Here is a 12,801-nt window from a genome sequence, read left to right on the forward strand (position 1 = left end):
CTCAATACTTACCTGAGCGTCATCGCAATCCAGTGATGTGAATGACAGCCTCAGCTGTCCCGTGTCTCTTCCTGCTCATTGGCTGAGACAGCAAGCAGGAGCCATTGGCTCTGGTTGCTGTCGATCGCAGCCAGTAAGGAGAGAGAGAAGGGGTGAGGCCAAGTCGTGGCTCCATGTGTGAATGGACAGAGCAACGGGTTTCCCCATAGCAAGCTGTTTACTGTGGGGGCACTTGAAAGAAAGGGAGAGCCAGGAGAGCCTGCGGGGGACACAAGAAGAGGAGCATCCAGGCTGCTCTGTGCAAAACCAGGGTTTTTTTGGGGGGGTTTTAGGTTTGGACAGCATAGGGAAGGATTACAACCCCTGTCAAGTTTATATTGCTTTATGTGCTCCTACTAGGTAGATTATCCATCTCTATTGGTGGTCCTGATAATTGTTTTTGAGACTGAGAACTATAGAAACTCTGTTGCCAACTGAAGGGGACATCTTTTGCAGTGATAATTGTTTTAGGAAAATCCCCCTCAATCTGTAGAGACCACTTCTTACTTTCTGTTGTATCTTTTGGGACAGGAAGTAAAAGGAAAGACAGCAGTAAACCAATAAACTGACATGGGTTTTAATTCTTTCTTACGCTATTAAAAAACAACACATGCAGTGCATTTCTACAATACATGCACATTATCCCACATTTTATCCCGGTTAAAGACCCTGCAAGTACAGAAAAAACAGCTGATCTGCCAGAAATGCACTCGGTTCCTAAGTCCTGTTGTGAGTGGTGTCAGCCCTGCCTAGTTTTCTCTTGCCAAAAAAACACTTAAACCACTTCCCGCCCATAGGATGTACCCGTATGTCACCGGGCTGCAGTGGTTACATCGGGACCATGGCTGCAGCTGTAGTCATGACCCCAGTATCAAACTTTTCAGCTGGCAATACTGAATCATGTAAAAGTGATCTGAGCAGCTGTAGAGCCCCTGGATTGCTTTTACATTTTACAGAAGGGCTATCCTGTTCCACTAAATGAATGTTGTTCATCCTTTGCGGTAGCAATAAAAGTGATACAAAAAATTAAAGAGATAGTGTAATAAAAAATGTAAATAAAATAAATAAAATCTTAGAGTGCCTCACCGCCCCCTTAAGGCTCGCGCACAAAGGCAAATTCATAAGTAGGTCCTGTACACATATGTAAATGGTTGATCACACCACACATGTGAGGTATCGTTGCAAATGTTATAGCTAGAGCAATAATTCTAGCACCAGACCTTCTGTGTAACCCTAAGCTGGTAACCTGTAAAGGCTTTAAAAGGGTTGCCTATGGAAATTTTTATGTAGTCGTCATTCCATGGGCATATTATGTATCTGTTTACTCTGAGTAACATCATCTGGTATATTTTACCAAACTATTGGATATTATATTGTGTATTTGTGCATTAAAATTCATGAATGTATATTAAAAAAATAGAGTTTGAAAAACCGCTGCGCAAATACCGTGTGACATAAAAAAAAATGCAACATTCACCGTTTTATTCTCTAGGGCCTCTGCCTAAAAAGAAATATATGATGTTTGGGGGTTCTAAATAATTCCAGCAAAAAAATGCAGATATTTATATATATATATGAGAGAAGCGTCAGAATTGTCTCGGTATTGAGGTGGCTAAACCATATGAATAATAGCTGACATTTGCAAGCAGCCCTGTCAGTGTCATATATGGTTCCTCCCAACTCTCTAACTGACACTTTTGTTGGACAGCTTGCCTTGTTACAAAAAGTGGAAAAAAGTATGGATCTGTTGGCAGGATAAGCATGTAATTAAACTGTAAAATGTTACTGGCGAAGTACCCATCCATGGGGTGACAATGTGTGAGATTGTGCAATTTAACAGCAAAACAAACAGTTGTCATCCTGTTGAAGGAAGTAGAATATTAAGGGAGTTACTGGCAGGATCAACAGATAACAAAGCTATAAAATGTTACAAAGTGATTCTTTTCTCTTTGTGTTTGCTGAAGGTAAACGTCTGCCAGATAGGTTTGCAATATTGTAAAATCAGAAAGTGATTTATTCTCTTTCATTTTCATAGGTTGGAGCACCATCAGCGTGAGCCCAAGCAACATTTTTATTAATGACAATGTATATCTAATATGTACAGTGAATGTCACCACTTACTCTGATGTTTTCTGGTACTTCAATGGCACACAGAAAATAGGAAACGATTCAAATTGGTCATACACAACAAACAGTGCTGCCGGTGGCATCCAATCTACCTTAATTATAAGCAAATCATCATTAAATAATTCTGGTAAGATTTTTTTCTTTTGTTGTTTAAAAGAGGATATGCTTAAATATAACAAATGGAAATATTGTGCACCTTTCTATATACTAATATTGAGGGTTCACTTTTTATAAAACTGTTGTGCACTCTTTATGTACCCTAATATGTACAGTCTTAAAGCTCTACCCAAAAGGGGAAGTTCTGCTATAAATGTTGGCACCTTTGGGGAGCAGGGGGGAGTAGGTACCCAATTTTGACAGATGCCCGCTCCCCCTTCTACTTCGAACGCCCAGGCAATTGGAATCGGAAGTTCTCCTACCCCCCCCCCCCCCAGTCTACTGGGACACATTCGCAATACGCAGTGTTGCTCGGGCATGCGCAGTGGACACCCGGCTGTGGAGCCCCAAGCTGTCACAGCCGGGTACCCACACTTGATGCCAGGGACAGACTAGGGCCGGAGAGGGGTGAGGACACCACTGGGACATCGAGGGACAGGTGAGTGGCTGTTTTTAAAAGTCAGCAGCTACACTTTTTGTAGCTGCTGACTTTTATTTTTCTTAAAGGAGACTGGGGCTTCGCTTTAAAGAGAGTAAGGAAAGGGGAGACATAATTGAAACATTTAAATACAGTACATGAAGGGTGTTAGCCTCCCTAGCAGTAATCCCGAGTGTAGCTCGGGGTAAAATGTCTGTACCAAAAGCGGTAACCCTGAGCTACACTCGGGCTTACCATGTGGCGCTGCATAGGGAGTCCCTGCAGAGCTTACCTTGTCCTGCGCTCCCGCGATGTGTCCCCTGCAGCGTCCCCGGCCATCTCCTCTGGCCGATGCCGGCATCCGGCTCCTGTGTTCCGGTCTTTGTGACGTCGGGACGTACGGGCGCCGCCGGCAGCGGGAAATTTGAAAATTTTTTAAAAATTTAATTTTTTTCAAAACGATTTTACATAGTAAAACATTGCTGTTTCAACCCATTTCACATACATTTTGTCCCTAGTGCTTTGTCCTGTCCCCTGTCTGCATTTTGACTGTTCTTTCTGCCTGGATACTTAGAAAAGTCCATGGCGTCCAAAAAGCGTCCCTTTAGGTCAAAAGCGGGTTTAGATCAGCTAGAGAACAGCGATAGTAAATCAGAACCACTTGCAGAATTGAGTGATAATGATTCGTGGGGAAATTTGTCATCAGACACTGAAAACAATTTTACGACTTTGCTCAGCGATGTGCGAACTTGGCGCTATATTTCAAATTTCAATGTTTTAGATTTGATTATATTATTGAATTAAATTTATTATTATTATATTATTTTTTATGATTATTTATTAAATTTTAATTTATGATTTCGTGTTTCAAATTTTATCATATCCGGAATGTTTACTAGACTCTTGTTTGGACAGATTTCAGTGAGTTATTCCTAAATATTACAGCTTACAATAAAAAAACTACATATTTCCATGCAAAATAATGGTACCGCTTTTAGCACCAAAAATCTGAAATAATCATACCGCCAGGGAGGTTAATAAGTTTCAGGAGGGCACTAATTTCATTATGAAGCCAAGATAAAGAACAAGGGGACATTACCTTAAACTAACAGGAGGAAAGGTCAAAACTAAACTTAGCAGAGATAGTGGAGATAGTGTGTCAGTCAACAGTAAGTGGATTCAATATGCTTGATACAAACCTAGATCTATACTCAGAAAAAGAAATGACAAAATCACAAATACTGTATATATACACTGTATATATAAAAATGGGGCAGACTCGATGGACCACTTGTTTTTCTTCCTGCCATCACTCTTCTATGTTTTGAAAGGTCTGTACCAATGTATGGACCTGGGGCTGGGACGCGCTTTGCACATGCGATGTATTGATCACTATTTCAATGCTCTTCAATGCAAAAATGTAAAAAATAATTTTTAATGTTATTAATGTGGGCACATTTGTTATGTTTTTGCATTATATTATTATTATTATACAGGATTTATATAGCGCCAATGGTTTGCTCAGCGCTTTCCATTATAATGGGAGACAATACAGTAACAATACAGTTCTATACAAGGGGGATTTGAGGGCCCTGCTCCTTGGAGCTTTCAATCTAGGAGGGAGGGGTGAATGGTACAGTAGGTAGTCACTGGGGGGGATGGAGTGGTTGGAAGAGTAGAGGATTCCAGAATTAGCAGAGAGCGGGATAGGCTTCCCTGAAGAGAAAGGTTTTCAGTGATCGCCGAAAGGCAAGTAGAGTAGGTGATAGTCTGATAGATTGGGGTAGGGAGTTCCAGAGGATGGGTGATGCCCTGGAGAAGTCTTGGAGATGAGCATGGGAGGAGGAAGTAAGGGAGCTAGAGAGTAAGAGGTCTTGCGAGGAGTGGAGCGTACGGTTTGTGTAATATTTACAGATAAGATTGGTTATGTAAATTGGGGCAGTGTTGTGGATGGCTTTATGTCATTGTTAGAGTTTTAAATTTTATCCGTTGGGCAACTGGGAGCCAGTGGAGGGATTGGCAGAGAGGGGTGACAGATACAGAATGGTTAGTGAGGTGGATGAGTCTGGCAGCAACTATGAACTATGAACTATATGAACTATGCCCCTAAGAAAATGATTTCTTTCTTTGTGCAAATCAGGTGCACCTAGAAAGAAATACAGTGGCAACTGCCAGTGACATGACTTTGCTTTGACATGGTAATCAGCCTGGCAATCATATGGCTTTGTTAGGAAACAAAGCCAGGTGCTTTTTTCTAAGCATTTATTTAGGCTTGCGGAATATGTATCACTATCCTCTAGCTGCTGAGAAGTTCAAAGAAGGATAAATAAAATGTATGCATTCAATGAAAATGTTCCAATATTATTTCACAATTTATTTTACCTTTGTTTATACCTTTTTTGTTTTTAAGGCAACTACCAGTGCAACATAGTTCTGAATACCTTCACTTATACAGCAGTCTCGACTATACAAGTTAATACTCTGGATCTGACACCGATGAACTCAGTTGTTACCTGTAACAACACGAAGGTTGGAATAATTCAGTGCTGCACAAAAGGAGGAAATGTGACATTTAATCTCACCTGTCAGAAAACTAGTGGAAACATTGTTGGTAATTATTCCAAATTAAGAAAAGAAAGAACACAGCTGTTTTTTTTTTTTTTGAAGATGACTTCACTTTCCTGCATTCAGATGGTTCCATTTGATGTTACAATGAGGGAGAAGTGGTCCAAAGGCAAACAGGTTCTGCGATGCTGTCTGTTTAGAAAACCCATAGTTTTCTGTGAAACCTGTGTTGTGAGTGAACCCTGCCTAAAATGTTTATTTATAAACATCAAATAAGCAAAAAAAAAAACAGGAAAAAAAATGGCTTAATGTGGTAGTAAAGCCACATTTTTAAAAATTGCTGACAGGCAAGATATTTATGACAGAAGAGATCTTGTCAGTCTCTGTCATAAAAGCTTCCTCCTGCCTGTCAGCCATCATGTGCAGTAGGTCAGACATTTAGGGGCCCTCTGTCCAATGAGTAACGTCATTGTGGCCATTGAAGCGGCTGAATACACAGAACCTGGAAGGAAGACCCGGCGAAGATGAAAATGCTTGGGACCCAATCACACCGCAGCGCTGGATGGCTTCTTTGGCAGGTAAGTCTGCTATAATGTGCTTACATTCTGTGCATACTAGATAGCATTTACCTGCAGGGACCCCCTAAAAAGAAAAAATACTGTGGACTTTACTACCACTTTAATGGCTGGTTCACACTGAAGCACTTTACTGTGCGACTCAGTGCGATGTGATTTTCAGCCTATTCATTTGAGTGGGATGAAATTGCACTGGATCGCACCAAAAGTAGTGCATGCACTTCTTTAACAAACGCAGTGCAATCGGATCCCATGGTACTTCTGTACCATTCAATCTAGTGCAGGCAAACACACTTTGTTTTCTAACTGCATCTGGGGTGTCATTAGGATTACATTGAAACCTGCAACAGATCGCAAGAGCGGTGCATTTTGAACACAGAAACGCAGATAGAATAAAATACAAGATGAGGATCTCCCAGCAGCTGTTTAAAAGAAAATAAGCAGCTTCAGCTGCTGTGTTCACCTTCTCACCAGCATTGTTCACTGCAGCCTCATCTCACTGATCCAGTCCTGTGCTTCAAGATTATATGGTGCTCATCATCATTCACCATTCAAACACCTCTTGTCGAGGGCATCATGGCATGTGCACCCCCCCAAATCCAGATCACAGTAGAATGCTGCACCATTTTCTGCAACATTTAGGACACCACCAGGGGCGGACTGACAACTCATGAGGCCCCTGGGCAATGGGGGATCATGGGGCCCTGTGTCCTTGCCCAAACTCAAAAAAGCCTATGAAAAAGGTGCCAGGGGCATCTCAAGGGGCCTCTTACTGACCCCGGGCCCTCGGGCAGTGCCCAAGTTTCCAAATAGTCAGTGATGTCACAGGACCAAAAAATACACAGAAAAAACGTTTAGGGCTACACTAATGACGGGTGGGGGGTAAACTGGGAGGGATGAGAGCTAGTAAGTAAAGGGATGGGCTTTAGAAGAGTAAAAACCTAAAAAAAAAGATCCCAATTATTATTGTTTACCTTTTAAGGTGTCTTCTGATCTAATAACAGCCGAAGCGTATCCATGGATGGATGTACGTGTGTTATATGTATAATCTTGTTGGAAAAGCTGTAAATTGTGATTCAAGTAATCACCAGCTTTCTAATTTATATCTATTGCACGGTCTAATTTTCTATTTTACATTTTGGTCTCTATCACCTATTATCACATATGCTGCAGTAAAGGGATACAACATTTTCCATGTACTGTGCTATCTTCTCAAAGTCCATCTAAAGGCTCCTGTGTGACAGTCTAAACAAGTACCATTAATTATTAGTATTCATATTCTATTGAATCTGTTTCCTTTGTCCTAATGCAAGAATTAGGACAAACAGTTTTGCCAAGCATTACATTATGCTATTTCTTTATTACTTTTTATTTTTCTTTTTTGCATTTTTTTCTAATATTACATGAGTTTCAGTATCTCTGCTTCTTTGTTTTATATCCATAGGAATCTCAGAATCCTCCTCAACGTGCCAATCTTACACCATTACGGCAGATCCTCAGTCGTGTGCCTCAACACAGACCTCTGGCTTCAGCTGTACCTGTACAACAAATAAAGGAGCTATTCTAACCCAGGACATTACAGTAAACTATATAGCCTCATGTACGTATTATGGGAAAAGACCAATACATTTGGCCATACACAGTCATCTTGGCTTGGGTCGGCCCTGCTGTTTAGACTGTTCACATATTTGACTGATGTTTGGTGCTGAATGCACAGATGGATGATACGGGAGGGATTTGATAACTACATACTATACGTTTATGTTGAACTATTAGAAGAGACACAAGAGAACAATACTGCTTTCTGTGGACTGTGGTGAATGTGGTTCTTGAAGCATGTAAAGCAAACCTTTCAGGTTCAGGGCAAGACTGCAGGTTTGATTTAAAGTAGTTGTAAAGGCTGAGGGTTTTTACTTTCATGCAGGAGCCAAGGTAAATCACAACCAGTGAGGAGGCAGTGGCGACAAGGCCAAGTCCCGTTCTGAGTGTCTTATGGGCACTTATGGGCTTGCGGGCGAGCAAGCATGAAAGGAGCCCAGAGTATTGGCAGGGGCCCTGAGAAGAGGACTGGGACTGCTCTGTGCAAAAACATTGCACAGAGCAGGTAAATATGACATGTTTGTTAAAAAAATTAAGCCTTTAGTATCACTTTAACCCCTTAACTCCAGCGCCTCCCAGCCGTGTAAGGAGTTTCTGATGCGGGAGGCAGGGCGGGGTTTATGATCATGTGACTGCTGTGATTGGCCGTCTTAGCGGGCACATGATCGAAAATCTCCCGATTGCTACTTTCCACTAGGCGCTGTGATGGGAGAATACAGGGTAGGCTCTCTCGACACTGGTTTGATTACATTTTGGTACGCATATATGCAGCCTCAAGGCCCACTCGCCTAGCAGTTGCATATATGTGTACTGTCAGTGTGAAGGATTTAAATTTTTTCCTCCAATGAAGCACATACTGACCTTTCCTTCAATCTCCTACTGCTATGTTCAGCTGCCTGGAGCTATGAAAGAGAGCTCTGTGTAAGCTCTGAGTTGCTCCAGTCAGGGCTGAGGGATGTGATAGTGTTAAGCAAGTCAAAAGGAGGTAAACTGCAGGTCACATGCACCTGTCAAAGAATTCTGAATGATCTCAGGAGTGTCTCAAACTGATGTCAAACAGGTGCCGCCAGCAGAAGCCTAAAGCCCTATGACACAGGCCCTAAAATAATTGAGCATAGCCTAGGGGAGCAAAGGCTTCATACTTACAGGTTCCATTACTTGAAATGCAAGGACTAGCATAGTGAGTATGCTGCATATATGACTGTTAAAACTCTGTTCTCTTTTACTGTCTGCTTAGATCAAGTTAACGTCACTGGAAGCACATATGATATTTCGGAATGGACTGACCTCACTTTAACGTGTAAATGTAGCATCACAAATGCAAAGAACATGACCTGGTATTTTATGGGTAATGACAACGTGCGCAGCAACATTAATACTAACGTGCGCATTGATACTACTCTGTCTACATGTAATTCTGTTCTGACAATCCCATCCACTAGCACGTCAGTGAACTGGAATGGTAAGTAGACTGATCTGGAAACACCAGAAATATTATTAGATTATTATTATTATACATGATTTATATAGCGCCAACAGTTTGTGCAGTGCTTTACAATAAAAAGGGAGACAGTACAATTGCAATGCAGTTGAATGCAGAAGAACTAGGGGGGCCCTGCTTGTGGAGCTTACAATCTAAAGGAAGGGGGAGGTGGTACAAAAGGTGATAGCTGCAGGGGATGTTCTGATGGAGGTGGCTCAAGTACAGTTCTTAGGTGGAGGTGGGGTAAGCTTCCTTGAATAAGTGAGTTTTCAAAGATCGCCTACAGGCAGACAGGGTGGGGGTGACCGGATATACTGGGGTACATTGCTGGTGGCCAGCTAACATTTACATTCTGCATCTAAAATCATAACAAAAAGCAGAGGTCTTAAATGTCTATGACAGCCACATATCGGTATCAACAGGCTTTATGTATTATGTGTCTGATAGTTTCCAATTCCTTCCTAGCAATCAACTTGCTCTTCTGAATCCTGTTACTAGGGGATATTAGAACATATAAGGGAGACATTGATTGGTTCATAGGAAGGAATGACAGTCTTCAGTCAGGCTTTATACATCCCTTAATAGTGGCAATGTGGTTCCCACTCTGAACTATGGTACCAAAACTAAGGCTATTGGAAACTGTTGAGGAAGGGCAGTGCCCAGCACAGGTTCCTATATCTTCCTTTCTGCTACCTTCTGTAAACTACCAATTGCCCTGCCTCCCAAGTAATGGAGATGAAGAGATACTGATATGTTAGTACTCCATACCAGGAGTGCAGCCAAGGGTGACAACCATAGTTCCCTCCATAGATCAGTGGAGGAGTGATGTAACTACCCAGGGATGGGAAGTATGGTATTTGCAGGATTACCAGGTGTTAAGAAAGCAAAATAAACTTGAAAAAAGAAGACAAATGCAGCCACAGCACTAATTACGAGTAAGCAGTAATATATTACATTTTGGTTTTGGCTTTTGACACAGTTTAACAATTTGGTTTTATGCATCTTTCTTTTCAGTGATGCTGTATGATTTATTGTGAATTTTCTGCATTAGCACCACAATATAATATTATCATGGTTCATGGCTAGGGACCATGAAGTAAGATGAGCACAGATAAAGGCAGACTGGAACAGCCCATGGTTCATGGCTAGGGACCCTGAAGTAAGATGAGCACAGATAAAGGCAGACTGGAACAGCCCATGGTTCACGGCTAGGGAGCCTGAAGTAGGATGAGCACAGATAAAGGCAGACTGGAACAGCCCATGGTTCACTGCTGGGGACCCTGAAGTAGGATGAGCACAGATAAAGGCAGACTGGAACAGCCCATGGTTCACTGCTGGGGACCCTGAAGTAAGATGAGCACAGATAAAGGCAGACTGGAACAGCCCATGGTTCACGGCTAGGGACCCTGAAGTAGGATGAGCACAGATAAAGGCAGACTGGAACAGCCCATGGTTCACTGCTGGGGACCATGAAGTAAGATGAGCACAGATAAAGGCAGACTGGAACAGCCCATGGTTCACTGCTGGGGACCATAAAGTAAGATGAGCACAGATAAAAGCAGACTGGAACAGCCCTTGGTTCACGGCTAGGGACCATGAAGTAGGATGAGCACAGATAAAGGCAGACTGGAACAATCCATGGTTCACTGCTGGGGACCATTAAGGATTATAAGCACAGATAAAGGCAGACTGGAACAGACATTTTGACAGCCTGAAATTGCCAATAATAGTGGCAAAAGAATGGTAACAGAGGGAGAGGGACAGGACGTGCCATATATACCCTGTGTACTATGAAGATACCTGCGTGGCATATTTAGCAAGCACAAACAAAATACCTGCATTTTATATCTCTATTTACCTTACAGCTTTTGATATGTTTTCTGTCTTGCAGGAACTTTCATTTGTGTGGTTAATGACGCCTATTCAGGAAACCGGACAATTAATGTGTACAGAAGGGCCAAAAGTTCACAGATTACCAGATCCCCGATTAATACAGGATTCACATGCAACTCTTTTGTCAACTTTTCATGCTGTGTGGACAACATTAAAGCCTATCTATCATCCACCTTACAAATCGACAGTTCAGGAAGCAGCTCTACCATCCGTAATAGAAATTTTTAATTAACATATAATGCATTTTGACATTCATCATAAACATTAAAGTAATTTATATGAAAAATAAATCACAAAGAAAGTACTGTAGGAATGAGGGCTACATGCATATTCGGTTTATGCGTAAAAAGCAGTTCCAAAATACCCTGTTTAAATTTGCTGACCTAGGGAGGGAAAGTGCTTGCATGTTCAGCCAAAACATTTTCTGTTAGTTTTGGACAGTGTGGAAGCTCTGCTGTCTGGTTTTTAATTCTATATGGGACTCCATTATAATTTTCACCTCTTAGGCAAAACTGTTGTCACCGGACAGTAAATGTAGAAAGTCTTTCCAATGGAGCCCCAGAGATCAATGAAAACCAACAGGGGTCCTAATCATTTCCCACTATTATCTAAAGATAAGACAAACAAAAAAAATATTGGCTTGAATTTAGATGTGATAGGAATTCTGAGGTGTTTCACTGGAGGGATCAGAGCGGAAACAAGGAGGTCCTGATTCGCCTATAAATATCTTTAGTTATCACTAGAGGGATCCCTGGTAGGAGGAAGGAGGTCCTGATTCCTCTCTATAGGTCATTAGCTTTTACTTGAGGCATCCCCGGCAGGAGGAAGGAGGTTCTGATCCTCCTAGATTTTTATATATCACTAGGAGGATCACCAGCATTAGGAAGGAGGTTCTGCTTCCTCTATGCAGTACATACATTCACCGGCCACTTTATTAGGTACACCTTACAAGTACTGAGTTGGACCCCTTTTTGCCTTCAGAACTACCTTAATTCTCCATGGCATAGATTCAACAAGGTCTTGGAAACATTCCTCAGAGATTTTGGTCCTTATTGATATGATAGAATCTCACAGTTGCTGCAGATTTGTCGGCAGCACGTCCATGATGCGAATCTCCTGTCCCACCACATTCTAAAGGTGCTCTATTGGATTGAGATCTGGTGACTGTGGAGGTCATTGGAGTACATTGAACCCATTGTCATGTTCAAGAAACCAGTTTGAGATGATTTGAGCTTTGTGGCATGGTGCATTATCCTGCTGGAAGTAGCCATCAGAAGATGGGTACACTGTAGTCATAGAGGGATGGACATGATCAGCAACAATACTCAGGTAGGCTGTTGTGTTTAAACGATGCTCATTTGGTACTAAGGGGCCCAAAGTGTGCCAAGAAAATATCCTCCTTACCATTGCACCACCACCATGAGTTTAAACCGTTGATACAGGCAGAAAGGATTCATGCTTTCTTGTTTACTCCATATTCTGACCCTACCATCGGAATGTTTCAGCTGAAATCGAGACTCATCAGACCAGGCAAAGTTTTTCCAATCTTCTATTGTTCAATTTTGGTGAGCTTGTGTGAACTGTAGGCTCCGTTTCCTGTTTTTAACTGACAGAAGTGGCTCCCAGTGTGGTTTTCTGCTGCTGTAGCCCATCTGCATTCAGAGATGGTATTCTGTATACCTTGGTTATAACGAGTGGTTATTTGAGTTACTGTTGCCTTTCTATTGTCTCAAACCAGTCTGCCCATTCTCCTCTGACATCAACAATGAATTTTATTCCACACAACTGTCACTCACTGGATATTTTCCCTTTTTCGGACCATTCTTTATAAACCCTAGAGATAGTTGTGTGATACAAATCCCAGTTTTTGAAATACTCAAACCAGCCCATCTGGCACCCACAACCATGCCACGTTCAAAGTCACTTAAATCCCCTTTCTTCCCCAT

The 12,801-nt window shown here is 41.8% G+C and overlaps 1 protein-coding gene across 2 annotated transcripts in view; it reads left to right on the forward strand.

Annotated features, from left to right (window-relative positions):
• Positions 1 to 12,801, forward strand: part of LOC149455743 (adhesion G protein-coupled receptor F5-like) — a 268,072-nt gene that overhangs the window by 221,955 nt on the left and 33,316 nt on the right. For both annotated transcript variants that reach the window (XM_089685891.1, XM_089685890.1), the window contains exons 9-13: positions 2,075 to 2,293; positions 5,151 to 5,351; positions 7,325 to 7,480; positions 8,717 to 8,941; positions 10,854 to 11,066. In XM_089685891.1, the coding sequence (XP_089542017.1) occupies positions 2,075 to 2,293; positions 5,151 to 5,351; positions 7,325 to 7,480; positions 8,717 to 8,941; positions 10,854 to 11,066 (1,014 nt within the window). The remainder of the gene's footprint in view (positions 1 to 2,074; positions 2,294 to 5,150; positions 5,352 to 7,324; positions 7,481 to 8,716; positions 8,942 to 10,853; positions 11,067 to 12,801) is intronic.

This window comes from Staurois parvus, unplaced genomic scaffold (genome assembly GCF_062004578.1).
Source record: "Staurois parvus isolate SC_StPar_1 unplaced genomic scaffold, SC_StPar_1.0 ptg000388l, whole genome shotgun sequence".
Lineage (NCBI taxonomy): Eukaryota > Metazoa > Chordata > Amphibia > Anura > Ranidae > Staurois > Staurois parvus.